Source organism: Astatotilapia calliptera, chromosome 8, assembly GCF_900246225.1.
Source record: "Astatotilapia calliptera chromosome 8, fAstCal1.2, whole genome shotgun sequence".
Taxonomy (NCBI): Eukaryota; Metazoa; Chordata; class Actinopteri; order Cichliformes; family Cichlidae; genus Astatotilapia; species Astatotilapia calliptera.
Window position 1 is genome coordinate 3,770,317 of NC_039309.1, and position 19,206 is coordinate 3,789,522.

Below are 19,206 nucleotides of genomic sequence, written 5' to 3' on the forward strand. Positions count from 1 at the left end.
GTTCTGAAAATGTAAGGAGTAGAAAGTAGATATTTGATTTAAAATGTAGGGAGTAAATCAAAAAGTTGTCAGAAAAAAACAACTCAAGTACCGTTACCTGAAAATTCTACTTAAGCACAGTAACAAAGTACCTGTGCTTGGTTTTTGGTAATATTTAGTTACTATGTTCTGTGATCCCTTTCTGATTTCCCAGTCGTGTCTCCATGTTGAGCTTGTCCTGGCCTTCTCTGATTTCCCATGTAGTTGTGTCAAGTTCAGTTACTTTATACTTGTTTCTAGTTTCCTCCCTGTTTAGGTTCTAGGTTTTTGTTTAGGCCCCATATCCAATCAGCCAGTCGAGCCCACTGTTGACACAAAGCTCGAGGTGCACACCACCAGGTATTCATGAATATTTTTATTTTATCCCTTTACAAACAATTTAAACAACAGAGACGAGTTACTTATCTGATATGTTAACCAAACAAATTCAGAGCAGTGTGTGAAACCTTCTGCTGTACATCAACATGTGGTATGTCTTTGGAGCTCTATTAACAAACTATGTAGCCTTTCAGTAAGTAAGGTCAGCTTGACAGAGAGACATTTCCATTACATTTGGTGCATTCTTCACAAAATGAACTACACTTGCACAGAAATAGTGAAAGTAATGTTTGAGGTTGGGGAGTGTTCAGAGGAGGAGGGCGGGCCTGTTGCTGTGAAACTGTGCCACTTCCACATGATTACAACGAGACAAATAAGGAAACATCAGACAAGCCTCTTTGTAAAAAGAAGCAGAGGTGTAATGAGCAAAAGTTAACCAGAAATCATTTTACATTTAAAAAGTGTAAAAATATCATTATAGATTTAATTTATAGCTTTATACAAATAAAGCTATAAATTAAATCTTTATAGCAGTCACTTTATAGCAGTGACCTTCTGACCCATGAACCTTCCAGATCCCTCAGGTCATCTGGATCCGTTTTTTTATCAGTTCCCAGAGTCAGAACCAGACACAGAGAAGCTGCATTCAGCTTTTATGCTCCTTATATCTGGAACAAACTCCCAGAAAGCTTCAGATCAGCTGAAACACTCAGTTTATTTAAATCCAGGTTGAAGACTCACCTGTTCTCAGCTGCATTTGAATAAAAACACAAAATCCACACTTTTAAGCTTAAATCTCAAAACTTATATTTTTACTACTGATTTTATCTACTGTTTTTTTTATCAATTTTAAATCATGCTTTTTATTGTTTTTGTTTTTTAATGTCTCTGTAAAGCACTTTGAATCACCTTGTTGTTGAATTGTGCAATATAAATAAACTTGCCTTGCCTTCATCTTTGAACAGTATCTGAGAGGGCAGGGATTTCCCCTCTCTGTGGGGGTAACAAGCATCATAAAGAGCACAAAGTAGAAAGAACAACAGTAGTTAAACAACATTACACAGAAATCTGACAGCAGTTGTTAAAGCATCCCCAAATCCCACTGACATGTTTAACAAGAAAAGGGTTGAGTTTCGATATTGTAGCATTTTGGAAAAATTAATGAATCAAAAAGAGAATTTAGGAACTCAGAAAAAAAATCAACTAAATATAAACACTAAATGTTCAGAGCTGCTGTTTCACCGACAGCCTCAGAGTTTCTCCACTCCCTCGCTCATCCTCTGCAGCTCTTCTGGGATTGGTGCTTCTTAAAAACAGGAGAGGAACTCTGACCGTTTGCCGTCCACTGACCGTTCGTCACACACTTCTCCATCCCTGTCACAGCAGTCAGAATCTTTGCACCCTAATCCACGACGTCTTTCACAGCATCGCTGGAGAACATGTTGTTGACAGTCTTTTCTATTGTTTTCAACTCTTTTACAAGTGTTTGGAAGCTTTTGTCTCCCCTAGCGTTCCTCATCATTTCTGCTTTTCGATTTTTCTTATAATTATATTTGATTAAACTTCTGCTTATACGAACTGTGGCTCTCGTTGCATACAAAGCCCCAAATCCTCCACCTATAGCACCACCTGCTGCACCTACTTGCCGACCAAAACAGCGGCCGATTCCGTGACCGATTGCCCAGCCAACAGTGAAACATAACACTTCGCCAAAAAAGCCATAATCTTCTCTATCTTTTACTAAAGCTGCCGCATTCACCGACCCACTAACTGCACCGGTAAACGCTCCTCCGACTACTCCCCCAAATACGCTGCTCACAAAGCCAACCGTTGCACTAACTGTATCAACATCTCCACAAAGTTTGGAGTAAATCATTGCGCAAACCGCTCCCAAAGTGGCACATGTTGCACCAATGATGCCTCCAAAAGTTCCACTAAAAGTGCCTCCAAACCAAACAAACGGAGCTTGGACCACCTCGTTCCGAGAACCCTCCAGATTTGCATCATCTGCAGCAGCTGCCTGTACAAAGCACTTAGAATCTCGCCCAAGGCCATCTTCAAGTTGGTCGTACAGCCTCCTAAATCTCTCCAAACGTGCTTTGCCATTTTCATCCAGGTCAGTTGAAGCCGTGAATCCAAATGTGGCCCAAAACATTTCCATTTTTATGTGTGCGCTGCACAATAATCCACCTCAAGCTAAATATAAAGTCAACTGCTGTTTAGAAGAAGATAAATAAATCAAGTTCTTGTCCTTGAAGTGGCCGATGTTAGTATTTTCCTCCCTGCAAAGAAAAATAACAGGACGTGAAACCAGATGATTCACGTCTTTTTAAACTCTTTTTAATGAACCCCTAACACCTTTTTTGTTTTGTTTTTTAATTTTGCACTGCCTTAAAATTCAGTATTTTGTGCTGTGAAAGCACAAAATTGTAAAAGTTAGCCAATAGCCCACCTGTTAGCTGGAGACGTCGTAATGAGAAAATGATCATGTCGTGCCTTTTTTCCACTAGCACCTGCTTGGCTCGACTTTACTCTGCTTGGTTTTGCTTGTTTTCCAATACAACCGAGTCACACCTCAGTCTGGGTGGGGTTGTTATAGCGAGGCAGCCTGAAAGAGCTGTGATGTCATTTGCCTGCCGCACAAACACAACACAAAAATGAAGGACATGGAGGTGATGGCATACCTGCTCCTCAGTGTCAGACCACCGTGTTGGTTTGTGCGTGCCCACTTCTCTCGTTTCAAAAATAGGGTTTGATTCTTCGTGAACGGGTTGCTTTCATGACTTAGCCAGTGATTGTCACTCCCTGGCCAATCGGTGACTTTCCATCTGCTGACATCACATTTTTGACCCAACTCAGCTCACTTGGAACCCTGGGAAAGTAGGTACAAAAAAGTACCTGGTAAACTCTATGGAAAACTCTAAAAACCTATTAGAGTTTGGTCGAGGCAAAAAGGTGCTAGTGGAAAAGGGGCAATCGTCAGGGGTCCCCAGAGTTTGGATGACTCAGCCATGACTGTCTCAAACAATCTCATTCATTGTTTATGAAATCTACAGTCTAATAAATGAAGAGGGGAGATTTGAATACATTCTGAAGTGACTAGATTTTATTCAACCACATAAATTTGATCAGTCAGATGAAGAGTGATAAAACAAACCTGTTTTTTTCAGGAAGGTTGTTTTTTTATCACCCTTCATCTGACTGATTAAATTTGTACAACAGCCTTGTCACATTTCAAATCAGTTATCTTTGCATCTTCTGTTTTTCCCAAATGCTTGACAACCTTTTAAGTTGCTATTGAAATGTTTGACATTAAATTCATGTGGTAACATAACACTGCACATAACAATACGTTCCCACAGCACTTTTTGTGCATATGCATGTCTTCTAGTGTATTGTATCGTACGTAGTAAACATTTGTACATGGTATAAATTAATTATGAATAATAATAAGGACAAAAAAAAAAACCTGACCTCTATCCCAAACCCTGACCCCCGTGTCGTTACCCAGCCTTAGGAGAGCAATTTAAAACAAAATGACATATTCTCACAGGTTATATTTAGGGTCATGATGACTTAGATTAATTTTGAGGCTCATCCATACTCACTGTTATCTGTCTTTCGATGCCTCAACGATGCTTTTGGTTCTTTCTTCTTGAAACAGACAGCACTTTCACAGAAGTGGGTAAAAGAGAATATTAGGCTGGGGTTAGTTCAGAGCAGGAATCAGGAAGTCAAGGATCGGAGTAAGAGGGAAGGGCTGCTGGTATGAAGCTATGTTCCTGTTCTATATGAATAAATTGCAGATGATTGGGAACGCCTGACAAGAGCTTGACTTTGAAATGTAGCCTGTTCGGTAAGCTGAAGGAAACAGTGCCAAAGTTAAGATAAAGGCGGACTCTAAGTCACAGCATGCAAAAAACTAAAACTAAATATGTGAAGATATAATTATACATGACTGCGTCATCAATGCAAGGTGTGAAAGTTCAGTGTGGCCTCTGGAGAAAAAAAACTTTATATAATTTGCATATAAACTCATCTTGTTATTTCTGATCTTTGGCCATCTTTTTCAGTTTTTTCTTCTCTAACAGAAACTTCACAGTAAAAGCCTGAACAAACAAATGCGTATGAAAGGATCCAGATGTGTAAACGATATGAAACGTTGGCCTTTCAAATCCAGATGAGAAAACTACCAAGTTAAAGCAGTCTATGATTTAGCCAACACTTTATACAGCTGTGTTTCCTTTTTTATTTTCACTGTGACCCTGAAAAAGGACTCTTTGTGTTAACCATTAGTAGTTGCAGGAACTAAATGGTGGTAAATCAAAAGGGGGATCAGTAAAAATAGAAGCTGAGTCCACAAGTGAGGTAGAGACAGAACTAGATAAACAAGTCCAACATGGAGGCCCCACCTTTCAACTTACGGGATCTGTTGCTAACATGTTGGTGCAGATACCGCAGCACACCTTCAGGGGTCTGATGGAGTCCATGACTCGACAGGTCCGGGCTGTTCTGGCAGCAAAAAGCACCTGGACAACACTGTAACTGTGCAAATTGTTGACAAGTTTTGCATTTTTCTGTTTCATTTTGAATGTTTGTTTGTTTTCAGTTGATTTTCTTACCAGAGTAGGTGTGACTGTAATTTCAGTCTTTATACGTGGTGTAATATGTAGGGCAAAGGCAACGTTGATAGTAGATAATAAAATACAAAAAAGAACTTTTTTCATCATGGGGAAGTCTGCAGACTTGACAGTTGTTCAGATGATGTGAATAAGCCACAGAAGGGCGCAGCTGAAAAGGCTTGCTGTATTTGTCTTGGCCCCTGGGTCTTGAATTTCTCCGTGGATTTGTGATACCGTTTGTTTTGAAGACATTTGTTTCTCTCGTTTTGTTACATCAGTGTTAATGTTCCTGTTTCCCTTGATTTATTATATCTTCCAGGGTTATGTTCGAGTTGGGTTGTGTGTCTGTAGTGCCTTGTTTGCTCTAAGCTAAATATGGTTCGGTATTTCCCTTTTGTGATCCTATTCTGTTCGTTTAGTCTTGTCTCCATGTCTGTATTATGTCTCTGTCAGTCTCAGATGTTTGAGTCTCTGTCTTGGTTATTTCCAGTTTTATTTTGATGGTCTCTTGTGATTTCTATCTAGTTTGACTTCCCTGTCTTGTTATCTCTGATTTGTTCCAGCTGTGCTGTCTGCTGTTTCCACTCCCCTCTTTATCCGGTGTGTATTTATTCTCTGAATCTCCTCTTGTCCTTTGTCACATCCTTACTCAACGCCGTGTGCTCCTCTGTTCTGTCGCGTTCCCTAGACTCCTAGTTTTATATTCCTGGCTCCAGCCCTATTTTTGTATTTTGGAAAGTCTTCAGCATTAGAACTGCCTTTTTTTCACATTCTGTCTCCTGAGTCGTGCATTTTGAGTCCGTATCTTGCCTGCCACACAGTGCTTTAAGACAGTACTGAAGCTTATTAATGGAAAGTTGGGGATTACCAAAGGGAAAAGTAGGACTCTAAGGAAAAGTTGAGTCAAGATCTCAGCAGAGCTTCACAAGCAGCAGACTGAGGCTTGTGTTAGAGCATCAGGGGCCACCTCACTGTCCCCTTACTGATATCAAACCACCTCTGAATAATAGCATAACAGTCTTCTTCAGATCAAGGTAAAGTTTTCATTTTATTTAGTTCTAAAGTCTGGAGGAAGACTGGAGACAGACTGAATCCAAGGTGCGTGAAGTCCAGTGTAAATGTTCCACAATCTGTGAGACTTTGGGCCATCTGTCATCTGCTGGTGTGGGTTGGTCCACTGTGTTTTATCAAGTCCAAAGTCAACACCGTGTCTAGGAAGATATTTTAGAGCACTTTGTGGTTCCGTTTGCTGATAACTTGTCTGGCAGGACTTAGTGTGGTGGATCATAAATTTGATTAGTTTTGAAGTTGTACATCTCTGTTCCTTATATTTCATGTGATGCCCTTATTAATGTTTTATTTGTTGCTTTGACTGTTTTCGAATAGAATATGCAGTGGGAATATAGAGGGAGATAAGCAGTGAAAGTTTTGCCTGGGTTGATTGTGCGTCGATCCATTGTTAATGCCTCAGGGCTCCAGTAGGTGGGTTCGCACGCTGCCTCCTTCACCCAATACAGACGAGTGAGAGTGAGAGCTGCGTGTCTGTGCCGTTCTTTCACCTCTCCTCACTATTTCCCCTGTTTAAGGGCACAACATTAGCGCCTCCATATATTGTCGAATAACTAGAAAACAGTTTGCTGACTGTTGTCAGACTGGACCTGGAAGATTAGAAACAGCCAACCTTAAAATACAGACATGCTCTTCATAAGTTGGACGTTTGAGAAATCAGTTTTACCCCGGTTCTTTTATTCGTCAAAACTTCCAGAGACGGCACCGGGACTCAGTAGTCATTTCACAAAACCTTTATTCATCTTCATTTAAGCATGCACTTCTAGAAGGGAAGACGAGGCCGGTGTCCCTCTCCAAATCTTCACCCCTTTGTTAGTTACAGCCAGCTTTATAGAGGCGTCCCCATCATAAAACCCCCCACGGTGTGCTGCAAACTCTGTCTGTGTCTATGTGCACGAGCACATGAATGCCTACATGTGCGCATTCCCGCGTGTCTATGTGAGTGCTCGTGTGTGACTGTGTATGCATACCTGTGTGTATGTATGAGTGCACATGAGTGAGTGTGCGTGTGGATGTGTGTGCGTGACAGTTAAAACACTGTGGGTGTAGGTGACTCCCTAGGTCATAAAACCCATCTCTCTTCCAGACGACAGTTATCCAGTTACAAATGTTGAGACCCCCACCCAAACATCCTCTGGGGAAATTCCACTCAGCATTAACTCCTCTCTGTTTTACTCTCACAGTTCAAGTGGGGGAGGGGTCTCCTACAATCTACTCCTAAGTTCACGACACAGTGAGGCCTTTATTATATTGAGGGCAGTGTCTCTACAATAGTTCTACATTCTATGTTAACACATTTCTAAACCCTAAAATCAGCTAAACATTCTACAATTACATATCCTTTTTTGATGGATTCTAATAACTTGATGCCTGGATTTCAGATTTTTCCTAACCTATAAACCACCATCATTCAAAGTAAAGCAAAAAAGGGGGATTTACACAATATATGAGTAAATGTGAAAGTTTGCCTTTTTAATTGAATTGTGAAATAAATAAACTTTTCATGGTTTTCCAAATTCTTTTGTACTATGTATGAACTAGTAAAGCACCTTCAGATGACTCTAGCCACATAAATACCAGCATGTTTAGAGGCTTACACCTTCTCTTTGTTAATCTTCTTCATTACGCTCGGCTTCCCTTCATAATTCATTAAACTTTCATCTAATCTAAATGAAAGTTGATCCGACCTCATCACACCGCAGCTCAGGTTTAACCGAGCGCATATTTGGTTAGTGTTTAAACTAATCTGAGACCTTTATTTGTCCAGAGGGAAGGCTCCAGAATCAACAAGATTAAAGCGGTTCCTCTCATCGTTACACGGTAATACATTTATCATTCATTATTAAGGATGAGCTGCCCGAGTCAAATAAATGAGGCGCCGACACTCGTCGTTTATAAGAGGGTCACCTTTATTGTCACAAAAACACAACAGGATGTACAAAAGCAGCAACCTTTTTCATTCGGTTGGTTTTTCTCACACGAAGCAGCAACTTTTAGCTTCCACACACAAAGTTGCGCAGTGTTTTTGCACTGTTTAGTTGGTCTTTAGTTATACTGACTTTGTAGTAGTTTATCATTCTTCTTCACGATTCACAAACAACACTTACCCCACACAGCAAGCACCACTCATCATTTAGTTGATATACAATATCGTTCATTTCTCTGAAGGTATAATAGTCGTGTTTTTTCTTTTCTTTTTTTTTCTCTGGGGGCTTTACTTTGCCATTTGGAACATAATACAAAAATCTAAGTAACTGTACAATTTTTGTTTTACTCTATCATACACTCACAAGTATACACAGAATTTTTGACAAGAAAATGAGACCTCTGTTGACCCAGCGTGCAGATTTCCAGGAATGTATACAGTATGCATGCCATTTTGGAGAGTTTTTTCCTCTTTTTTTAATTCCTTCTATAAAAGTTTCACATAAAATCCATTTTGTTATATATTATCTGGGTTTATATACATGATTTGAACACCCACAAATGGTTTGAACAATCACACATTCATCAAGAAACCATCGATAAACAGTTTGAATTGTATCATCTGTGTAGTGTATGCACACTATTGGTTATAGTAGAGGAAAACAGCTACAAAATGAGGCCATCCTATCAGAGAGGTGATTGTTTCATGTGCTTTCTATACATGTTCCTGCCCGCCGCGAGCATCTGGCGCCTCTCCTGGTCTCTACGATACAATGCGTTAATGGTTTGTTTCATGGTTAGCAGAAAAAATAAAGAAATCTTTAACGCAGAAAAATAAAAATTTACAGAATAAATGTGTTAAACGTGCGTATGAATCCTCTTCAAGTATAAAAATACAAAAAAAGCTTGATTATATAAAACATAGATGACACTTTTTTCTTTTTTACATGTTCTCTCCCAAATTTAAACTAAATGATTGTTAATATACATACAATATATCTGAAGTGGTTTAGGTTATACTTTAACTGCGTGCTAGCTTTTAATGCTATTTCTGACACTACTAATACATTCCATAAATGTATTAACTATATAATAAAATGTCTGCTTGTAATTTACTGTGTGCCGGTGGTATAAATACACAGTCAGTGTCAGATTTCCCTCCAGCAAGATGTCACGCACCGCGTCGAGCACCGGGTGCGCGCAGGATTATTTATCTTGTCACTTTAGATTCGGTTTACATGAAACCTTTCGTCTCAGCTCGCTGCATTTCTGCGCTTTAATCCAAACTCGACTTGTCACATTCATTAAAACTTTTATAACACACCGATTTGGGGACGGGTTAAACTCTGACAACACACGTGTTGCAGACAAAAGGTAAGGGTAACACGATTCGCTGTGTCCCAGTTTCACACTTTCACACACCTGCGAAGAGGAGAGTTTATTTTAGTAATGATCATCATTTTCATCATTTTATTTTTGACTGGAGTTGCAAATATTTCGCATTGTTTATTTTACAAATGGGAGTGAATGAGTGGGAGTGGCTAAAGTCACTGGGCGTGTGACTTAGAAAAGGGGGCGTGGTTAGAGAGGATAAAACTCGCAGTATGCATGACTAGTTAAATAGTAAAAGTTTAAAAAAGTAGTAAAAGTTTGTTTGTTATGCATCACTTTGTAGCTAACTGTTGGTCACTCATCGTGGACGTTCCAAGCTCCGGCTAGGCACCCAAATCTATCCTCCCTCACTGAAAGCTCTGACATTTTTATGGTTCTGTTGCTGTGTTACTGCTTATCATATGCATTTCGGCATAGTCACAAATTTTAGGTTTTTTTGCCCTGTCTTTTTAAGCTTTGTTTATATATTCTTGTTCAAAAATCCCCCAAAGCAGCATTTTTTTACTGAGCGTAAAAGTTATTTTTTAAAGTAGCTGAGCCGGTGCGAAGCTGGGACACAGGTATTGTGTTTAGCTGTTATGGTAAAAGATGGATTTGCGACATACATGTTAGAGGTGAAATCCTCGCACTGCTTCACAACGCAGGTCTGGAGCCGATGGAAAAACCTCCAAATGTGCAGAATAAATTTTACCCTTTTAATTTGGCTCCTTAATGTGAAAACGACCTCTGCAGCAGCCGAGAGAGTCAGACAAATTACGCTAATGACAAAATGTCACACCTTCAAGGTCTGAGCTAGGATTTAGGAGTCCAAAACCAGAACGATCCGAGTACTCACTCCTCACGTTATTAGTCCAGCTGAGGCCTGAGAGACCTGAGAAGCAGACAGAGAATGAAAAAAGGCAAAGCAAGGAGAGAGAGGAGGAAGAAAGGAGACTGGCTCACGGACCAAAATGATGTGCGAAAAAGCAGCGAGGGGAAAACGTCAGCGAAACTGATGGTGATGTGGTGATGATGATCGCCCAGATCAATGAGCGGCGTTTCTGCTGTAGCGGTGACAAAAGCTCAGCACTGCCCCAAAAAAGCAAGCAGAGAGGGAAGATTCGGGAGCAAAGGAAGAAAAAATTAGAATGGAAACGAGAAGCGGTGAAAGGGAAGGGAAAAAAGAAAAAAAGACAAAAATCAAATTTTACAAACAGACAAATGTATTTCAAGTTTCTGTTAAATCATCCATGATTTATGATCTCCTCCACCGCCCCTTCCCCCTCCCTGTCCCCCTCCTGCGCTACCACTACTTTCCGCTTCGATGTGATTGGCCGCCGGGGACGTCAGGTTTTTGGTGCATCGGCGTGACAGCCCTCGTGCTTGTGGGTAGACTAGAGAGAAGAGTGCGAAGCTGTCGCTGGGCTGCAGACGGGCAGAAATGATCACAGAGCTGCTGCTGTCAGAGACGAGGGACAGAAAATCTGCCCTTATTCAGCTCTTCTTCCTCTTCTGTGTGTGACGCAGTGACAGGAGGAAGAGGAAACGGGAGTGGAAGGAGGATGAAAAGGAGACGAGGAGAGAAAACAAGAAGACGACAAATGACGAGGGGTGACAAGGAAAGGAGGAATGAGATTATGACACAAGGAAACAAATGCATCAGACAAGAAGGACAGGGAGGAAGAAGACAGGATGAGCAGAGAAGCTAAAAAAGGAGAGGAGAATAAACAGCAAGGGGAGACAAGAGTAGGAAACATTGAGAGGAGAAAAGGAGAGGTAGCCAGGGATGAGGAAAGAAGATGAGGAAGAAAGAGATGTAAAAGGCAAGGAAAGAGGAAGTGGGGACAAGAAAAAAGGAAAGATGAGAAGTACAAAATAGAGGAAACAAGAACAGCAAGATCAAATGAGGAATGAGGGAGAGAAATCTAAAAGAAAAGGATGGAAAGGAGATAAGGAAGGAAACAAAAAGAAGAGATAAGGGAGAAAGGCATGAGTGAGAATAAAGATAGGAAGGGAAAGGAAGGAAAGGATAAGGAAACATGGGAATGAGGCCGATGGAATAACAGGTTAAAACAGATTGAGAAAAGATGGAAGAAAAGGAAAGCAGAGAGAAGAATGGGAATGGAAGGAGGAAGCAGAGGTGGAAATGAGTGGGAATGAGGAAATGAAAAATGAAGAAGATACGAAGGGGAGATAAGGAAAGAGGAGAAGAAATCATGAGGGAGATAAAGAAGGGATGGATAAGGATAGGAACGACTGGACGAAGAAAAAAGGGATGAAAGGAAACGTAATGAAGAGAGTAGAACAGTGGAAAAAGAAAAGGAGACAGGCAGAGGAGACGAGGAAAGGAACGTGACGTAGGAGGAAAGATAAGGTGTAGCAGAAGCAAGTTTTCCTCTGACCACAGCTCGGTATTAGCCGGGGCTCTGGGGTGTTCCTGAGAAAACATTTATGTTTCTGACCTGCTCTCACTTTAAACACCTCGCCTTCAGCAGCAGCAGCAGCCTCTGCAGCTCCTCTGTGTGCCAAATAAATAAACCAAGTGGAAAAACAACCAGCGGCTGGCCGTCCCCCGGCCCCCCACATGAGTGGGCTACAGATTTTCCCTCCCATTACACCTCTATGAGCCACACACGGCCCGAAACGGTCTGTCCATCCAAATGTTCGGCCGGCCGAAAGACAAACAAGTTACGTTCAGGAAGATTGACGATGGAGATGGTTTACCGCACTGGGTGTGTAAAGAGAAATTTGATGCATGTGCCAAGAACGTCGTCGCGACTCTTGTTTACCTGATGGATGGGTACTCGGTGCGTACTTGAGTAGCAGCAAACTTAAAGGACTTCTGGTGTTTTCTAGAATTATCTCAACGTTTGGCCACAGACTGTATATAAAAGATGCCACCAAAGGAGGCATAATCTGGCAGCAAGAAGAAGCTTGAGATAAATCTGCTTTCTCTGTCAATTTATGACTTCTTTAAACACCTAACTATGGTTGCGCTGGGAGGTCAAATGCAGTGCAACGGAACAAAACACCAGCAAATGGAAAAATCAGTTTAGGCCAATAAAAGGCTGGTTGGATAAAACGTGTGAGTGCTGGTATTGTCTGTAACCTTGTTGGAACAGGGCGTACAAAGGGGGAAGAATCCAACTCGACAACAGCTTAAGTTCAGCAATAAAAGAAAACTGTTTGTGGTGACAAGGTGCTGCCTGGAGCCCCGGGGGGGGGGGGGGGGGACACAGGTACATCTGAGGCGCTCTCGGGAACAAAAGGACGAGCAGAGACAGACTCCGGAGGGGATTTTTAAAAGCGTACCGCCTCCTCTACGCAGCACAGCAGCTTCTCCATCAAACTGAAGAATGCTAAACAGCAGCCGATACCACAAGAAAACCAAAACAGTGAAGCAAAAGAGTAAATCTAGTCAAGAAGAGATCAAATATGTTGCATCGCTTCACATTATTTTGGCAGATCCCGATGCCTGACACTCTGAATCTAAAAGCATTCGTCTGCCCGGAGCAACATCACACCAGTTCAGCTGATGGAGACGCGGGCATCATGTGAAGTTTACCCGCCTACAGCGGCAGTGCAGCAAAAACAGAAGCAGCGTGGGGAGGAAAACGGTTTAACTTTCCTCCTTTTCACCTTCATAACTTTACACAGCAGATCCTTCAGACTACCTAAAACTGCAGAAATGGACACTTCATCTTCAAACTGCTCTTTCAACTGTCTTGTTCTTTTTAATTTTCAAGAGAATAAGCCTTATTTTACAACTGCAGCTTATGGAGAATTGGTTCCATCTGTCTGAATACTATTAACACTCATCACATTAACATGTAAGCCAATATAATAAAATATAGACTTTAATAGATTTAACTATGTGATTTAAGCATCGATTCACTTTTTAAAAGGTGTAATCGCAGCTACAGAGAGCTGCTAAGCTAGTTAGGTCGGCTACAGTTTGATTCATCTGGATGTCTTTATTTTGCTGTTTTATTTTCTTTAATGTGCAAAAATTCCATATTTGCCAAATACTCTCGAACTTATAATGTGGCTTTGAAGTCATGTAAATTGCTCAGTGTTTGGCAAAAAAACCCCCCAAAAAAATCACTACTTGGGGGCAGGGCATTGTGGGTGGGAGCCCACCATTGGATTAGGGGTCTGACTCAGTAATATGTGAGGTATCCTGCACTGAATGACCAGGTTTGTCTTCCCTGATGGCATGGGCTTATCCAAGATGATTCGTCAGCCTCAGATTGTAAAAAAGAGTGGTTCAGGGAAAATGAGACATCATTTCCACACATGGATCGGACCCCACAGAGTCCAAACCTGAACCCCACTGAGAATCTTTGGGATGTGCTGGGGAAGGCTTTACGCAGCGGTCTGACTCTCCCAGCCGTAACAAAAGAAGACAGCAGCCCAGAAATAAATGTGACATTGCATAAGCTTACTGCAATGATGCCACAGTGAACGTGTGCCAGAGCTAACGGTGGCCAATGAAGTATCAATGTGTGACCTTTTTTTTGGACCAGTGGTGTATAAGCTTGAGATAAACCATAGTTACATGCTTCAGTTCCTCTTTGTTACTGTTACTGAATCATATCTGTACATAATCGCTTCTGCTGGGGAATCAGTAACAGGATGTAAAGTCAGCTTTATGAGCACGTGAACGGCCCCCTAACAGGCGTCCTCATCGGCTGCGTGTAGGGGGAATAAATGGCTGGCCACACTTTGTCAGTGGTGGCCGAGGCCTTGCTGAGGTTAGCCCTTTTTCATCTTGATACCAAATATAGTATCATGCACGTCCACCAATAAAAGCTTCGTGCTGCTACTGCTGCTAAATACCTGGCTGCAGCAAAAAAAGAAAAACAAGCTGGAACCACTGATGTCAGCAGGTATGGAGCTGCTACTGCAGGAGTTTCCTGCCATTTTCCTAAAGAATGAGTGAAAGCAGCAGCAGTGAGAGATTTTTTGGTAAGAAGCAGAGCTGAACCCTTGGTTCTGTTCATTTGTCATAAGGCAGACTTCGCTCCAGGTCACCGATCCTGAGGGAAAAGAAGCGTCTGTCGAGTCGTGGCAGAAAGAGCGATCGCGACTTCAGTTTACAGACAACAAAGTTCAAATTTAGTTCCTACGTTCTGGCTTTGACCACATTTTTTTGTAGATTTCTGCAGATCTGAAACACAATTTTGACCCATTTTCATTTAATTTAAAGTAGAGCAGAAGCCAAAAGGAGTGAGGCAGCCACTGAGTTTGGAACAGCATCTTTGTCCATCAACAGGAAGAAGGTAAAACATTAACATTCCTGTGAGGTGGTTTCTAATTCCAGCTCCTAGCTTCAGTGAGTAAACTCGCTGCCGCCTCCCCCAGTTGTGTATTCTTTACTCTTCACTGCCTCCCTTCTCTTTACATTAACTCGTTTACACGAGGCTTCATTTGGCCGCATGGTTGTATGTACAGTAGAGGCTGACATTGACATGACACAGATGAGCCACGCTGTTATCCCAGCGTTTCCATTACAAGTGATGCTCTACAGTTAATTTAGCCGGATGCGATAAGAGAACATGTTTGTGCATAATATTAACAGCACGTTCGATGACATTATCTCAGCCGTGCGTTGGCTCCGGCCTGCGTAATAGAAAAATTACAGTACATTATTTGACCATTTGCTTTCAGGCTGTGTGGTTATAAAATCATGAATTTTTAAAAAGCAATAAGGGAAATGAGGTGCAAAAAAAAAAAGTGAGTTAATATTCAGACCGATACAAGATGGCACCGGAGCTGAATACTAATCCTCACGGCCTCTTCGTCCACGAGCGCCCAGATGGCATCGCGTGTCAACTGGAGGTCAGCCATGTTGGCCGCATGTGAACGGCTGTTACTGCTAATATCAGGCATTGTTAAAGACGCTGGCCTGCTCGCATACATGAAAGCGAAGTCTATAAAGATATCTGGGCTCATGTGGAGGAGCTGCTTTGAGTTAATGACGGATATCTCATGGAAAAATCATTAATCATTAATCAAAACCAGCGCTGACAAATGAGAGGATGATTGACAGTGACCCGCTGCCTGCCTGCCTGAGAGGCACCAGCTGGATGCGTTTTTATTTTCATTGTCAGTATTTACTCAAAAAGGATCGTAGCCAAGGATGGGTCAAGGCTGTTACGCTCAGCAGGTCAGGGGCAGCCCGGAGCGCCTGCAGGACCAGATAAGAGCGAGTGGAGCTCCGTGGCGAAAGGGCCGTGTTTGAGGGTTCATCAGCCAACTTTAACCTCCCGTTTGCACAGACACGCTCAGGAGGAGGCGACGTGTTTTACACCGAGCTGCTGATTTACTCACCGATTTCTCTCTTTGTACTGTGCTGGTGCACGGCGACATAGCGGATGGGAATTTGTGGCAGATTCAGAATCAGCTGCGAAAGGCGTGCTAGCGTACGCGGCATTTTTATTTATTCAAGATGCCTGGATTAGCTCAGAAGCCTCTTTCTGTGTAAAAGTGATTAAACTGGAGGTTTAATTTGCCAACAAACATCGTGGTTAAGTAGTTTGGAATTGTACAAAGCCGTCACAGCACTTTAATAATGAAACACTGCAGGAGTCCATAAAAAATTTGTAAGGTTTACTTTTTAGTCTTTGTGCAACCAGGAACTCACAAAAAAAATTTACTTTATCTGCATTTTCTACAGATAACTCCTGAATGTGTGCACTGTAAATCGTCCCAGTTCTGCTCCTTCTGTCACACGGACATACTCCAGGTTTCCCCCATCCTGAATATTGGCTTCTCATGCCTCCTTTTCTTATCAAACTTGCCTGTTAAGGATATTTGAGGGAACCAAGACAAGTCTCAAGTTTGTCTTGCGGAAAGGAAGGTCGCGGTTGTGTTTGTGGTAAGAAAGAAGTGTTAGAGAGTTTTTTAAAGCAAATAAATGCCTGGTTTTGTAATTCAAGCACAACTGGAGCTAAAACAGAATAATTCACCTGTTTATCAAGGTCAAAAGCAACAGCAAATAAAAAGGTTCAAACAAATTATCAACTGGGAAAATAACGTGCAGCTTAATTAACTGAAAATGACAAATCCTGCTCTCAGCTTTACAGCCGACAGTCTGTTGCTTCTGTATATCTAGTTCATCTCCAGTTAGTGTTCGCCTCTGTCGCTCGCTTCAAAGTTAAGAAAAGTTTAACTCGTTACCCGACCACTTCTCGCCGCCAGTCATTGATAAAAGTGGCTGATATTCAGCCCCACTTCCTTTAGTGTCAGTGGTAATTAAAATGACAGATGGTTACTGGGTCACATGACCAATAGAGCCACAGGCAGTATAAAAGATGGACCGAATGCTCAGGTCTGATAGGTGAAGCCAACATAAAAACCTGCATTCTTCTAACAGCCAGCAGGGGGAGACTCACGTGACTCATCTTTGATAGGAGACTATGGGACAGCAGCCTTGTGATCTCAGAAAACACTTTCAGATCATTAAATCATCATTTCAGGTTTAGTTAAATAAACATGAAGGCTGTTTTGTAAATAATTTTGTAAATTATTGTCATTATTAGAGTCAGAAAGGAGGATTATGTAGGGGGTGTTCATTGGCTACTGAGTTGTCACATCTGGTTTTAAAATGCCAAGATTGACAGCGGTGAAAAATTAACCTCGAGGCTTCAAAACAGGACTTCTTACTGATGTGTCCATCTTTTAAATACAGTCTAAGGATAGAAGCTAACGAGAAAGTTTGAATTTTAAGTTGAATTTTTAGACGTTGAAATGAAAATAACTTTTAGAGAACTTGACATTAGTTTAAAAGTTTTTCCTGAAACTTTCCTTACACCCCGTTTTATATTCAGATCAATGATTGGAAATAATTTATCTGAAGTTCACTAGCACGACACCCCAAAGACTCCTCTTCCTGTCACATATCTTTAATGTCTGCTTGCCCCACACACCCCTCCATCACAGCCCTGCCCATCCAATTCTGGTTCCTTCCCCTCTGTAAAGTCAAGTCCCCACACTGTCTTGAATTTGCTGAGGTTTGGTTTCTGACCTGGCCCCTCCTTCAGTAGTAGAACAACCACGTCTGCCTTCAGCAAAGGATTCCCACACAACCTATTCAAAGTCACGGTCGCTTCTACCAGTTTTACAACTGCTACAGTTTTCAAAATGTGCAAAACGCTCAATCACTGCTTCCAGGGGAAGGTGGCTTTCTTTGGGGATCTGTTGCCCCTGATCCTCACTAAGGTCTTCCCCAAATTGCAGCCTGTTGTCTCGCTGCTTCTCGTTCAGCTCATCTTCATTATCTGTTTGGGTTGTGGTCCTTGCTTCCATTCTTTCCATCGATTCGTCTTTGTTTTAACATCACTGCTAAGGGTGCTACTTTAACTCTGCTTACTGCAGACACTAAACTGAAACCTGCACACCATCTTCTGCTGACCTTATGCCTTGTGTTCTGCGCTTGGTGTCTTGCAAAATAATCATAGCATCCTGGCTTTAAAAAAAGGCAAGTAAGCTAGCGTTATGGACTGGCCTAGCGGCTGGAATGTGAACCCTTCAGGTTTTTCAGTGCCTGCTGCAGCCCTGCCTGCTGACCTTGAGGTCTAAATGATGGGTAATAGAAAAAGAGCAGCATGTGGTCATTACTGGATGAACAGACTGAGAGATGAGGAGGATTCAGTGAGAGAAAACATGGTTGGATCAGGGTGAAATATCATCTCTGTGACTCTGAGATATGAAGTCTTTCCGTGGCATTACTGAAGCTTATTTCACACAACAGAGGCAGATGATGTATCGGAATAGATCTATCATAATAAAGCTAGTTTAGTCAGTCACAAGCACCGAGACCTTCCTCAGGAAATCAAAACATTGACGTACTCGCACGACAAAAACTTGACCTCTAAGCAAGCTAGGTTAGATCCAGTAACTCAAAACACACATCAAGAACTGGTAAAAAAAACCAAGGTTTCTGTAGATATTCTCCCCCACTGGTTTGTGTTTGATCTCGTGTCGTCTGCCGGTCAGGCCTATACAGTTTTCATCTCGCAGAAGTCATCGAGGAAGGGAGCGGGACTTCCTTTGGAGTGACAGCAAAGAGGAGAGGCAGAGGCAGACGAAGCATCAGAGGTGGACTTTTTAGAAGTGGAATACCTGCTGCTGACCCTGGACTTTGGGGATCTCCTCTTTTTGCCTGCGGGTTTTGGGCCTCTCCAGGCTGCCTTGCTGGAGGTGTTTGAGCCGGGCGGCGACAGAGGGTCCCTTCGTCGGGCCGGGAGAGTTACTGCTGTACTGTGGGAGCCGAGAGAGAGAGAGCAACGTCATTTTAATTTAACTTATTTCGGCTTGTGTTCATGTTGAACCAGCCAAGTGTTGGCATGAAATCAGACACAGCCTCTCTATACTGTAATGATTCGTGACTGTGATCTGCAAGCCCTCCAAATGAAAACACAGCACATGCTGAAAGTGTACTTATTTTTTTGGCCATGTGTTGTAGATTATATTTGTTGTTTTTGAATAGCTTCATTAATGGGTCTTTTTTTCTGCACAATCCGATATCCCAACATCACAGTATTGTTCCACCAGTGCAGCTATCATTAAGTCTTTTACCTCACTAGATCACCATGGCAACAGATGCTGAACATATCTTATGGATATTTAAGATATGTGAGTCCTAAAATCAGTGTCTACTTTTGTCTTGTCCTGATTGGAATCTCAAATACTTGTACGATCAGAACCATTCACTCCACAATGCTACTACAGTTTATAGTGATGCTGTATGCAGCCACCGGCCACTTTATTAGACACACCTGTTCAACTGCTCATTGACACAAATATCTGTTAGCGTACCGATTTAAGCACATGGACATGTTCAAGAACGACAAGGAAA

General features: G+C 41.9%; 1 protein-coding gene across 8 annotated transcripts in view; it reads right to left on the reverse strand.

The window, feature by feature from the left end:
• Window positions 1–7,936: 7,936 nt before the first annotated feature.
• srcin1b (SRC kinase signaling inhibitor 1b) overlaps window positions 7,937–19,206 on the reverse strand; it is a 145,553-nt gene continuing 134,283 nt past the window's right edge. For 7 of the 8 annotated variants that reach the window (XM_026177945.1, XM_026177946.1, XM_026177944.1 and 4 more), the window contains one exon: window positions 7,937–18,608. In XM_026177945.1, the coding sequence (XP_026033730.1) occupies window positions 18,456–18,608 (153 nt within the window). In that variant the 3' untranslated portion in view covers window positions 7,937–18,455. The remainder of the gene's footprint in view (window positions 18,609–19,206) is intronic. The other variant, XM_026177942.1, reaches the window with a different exon arrangement.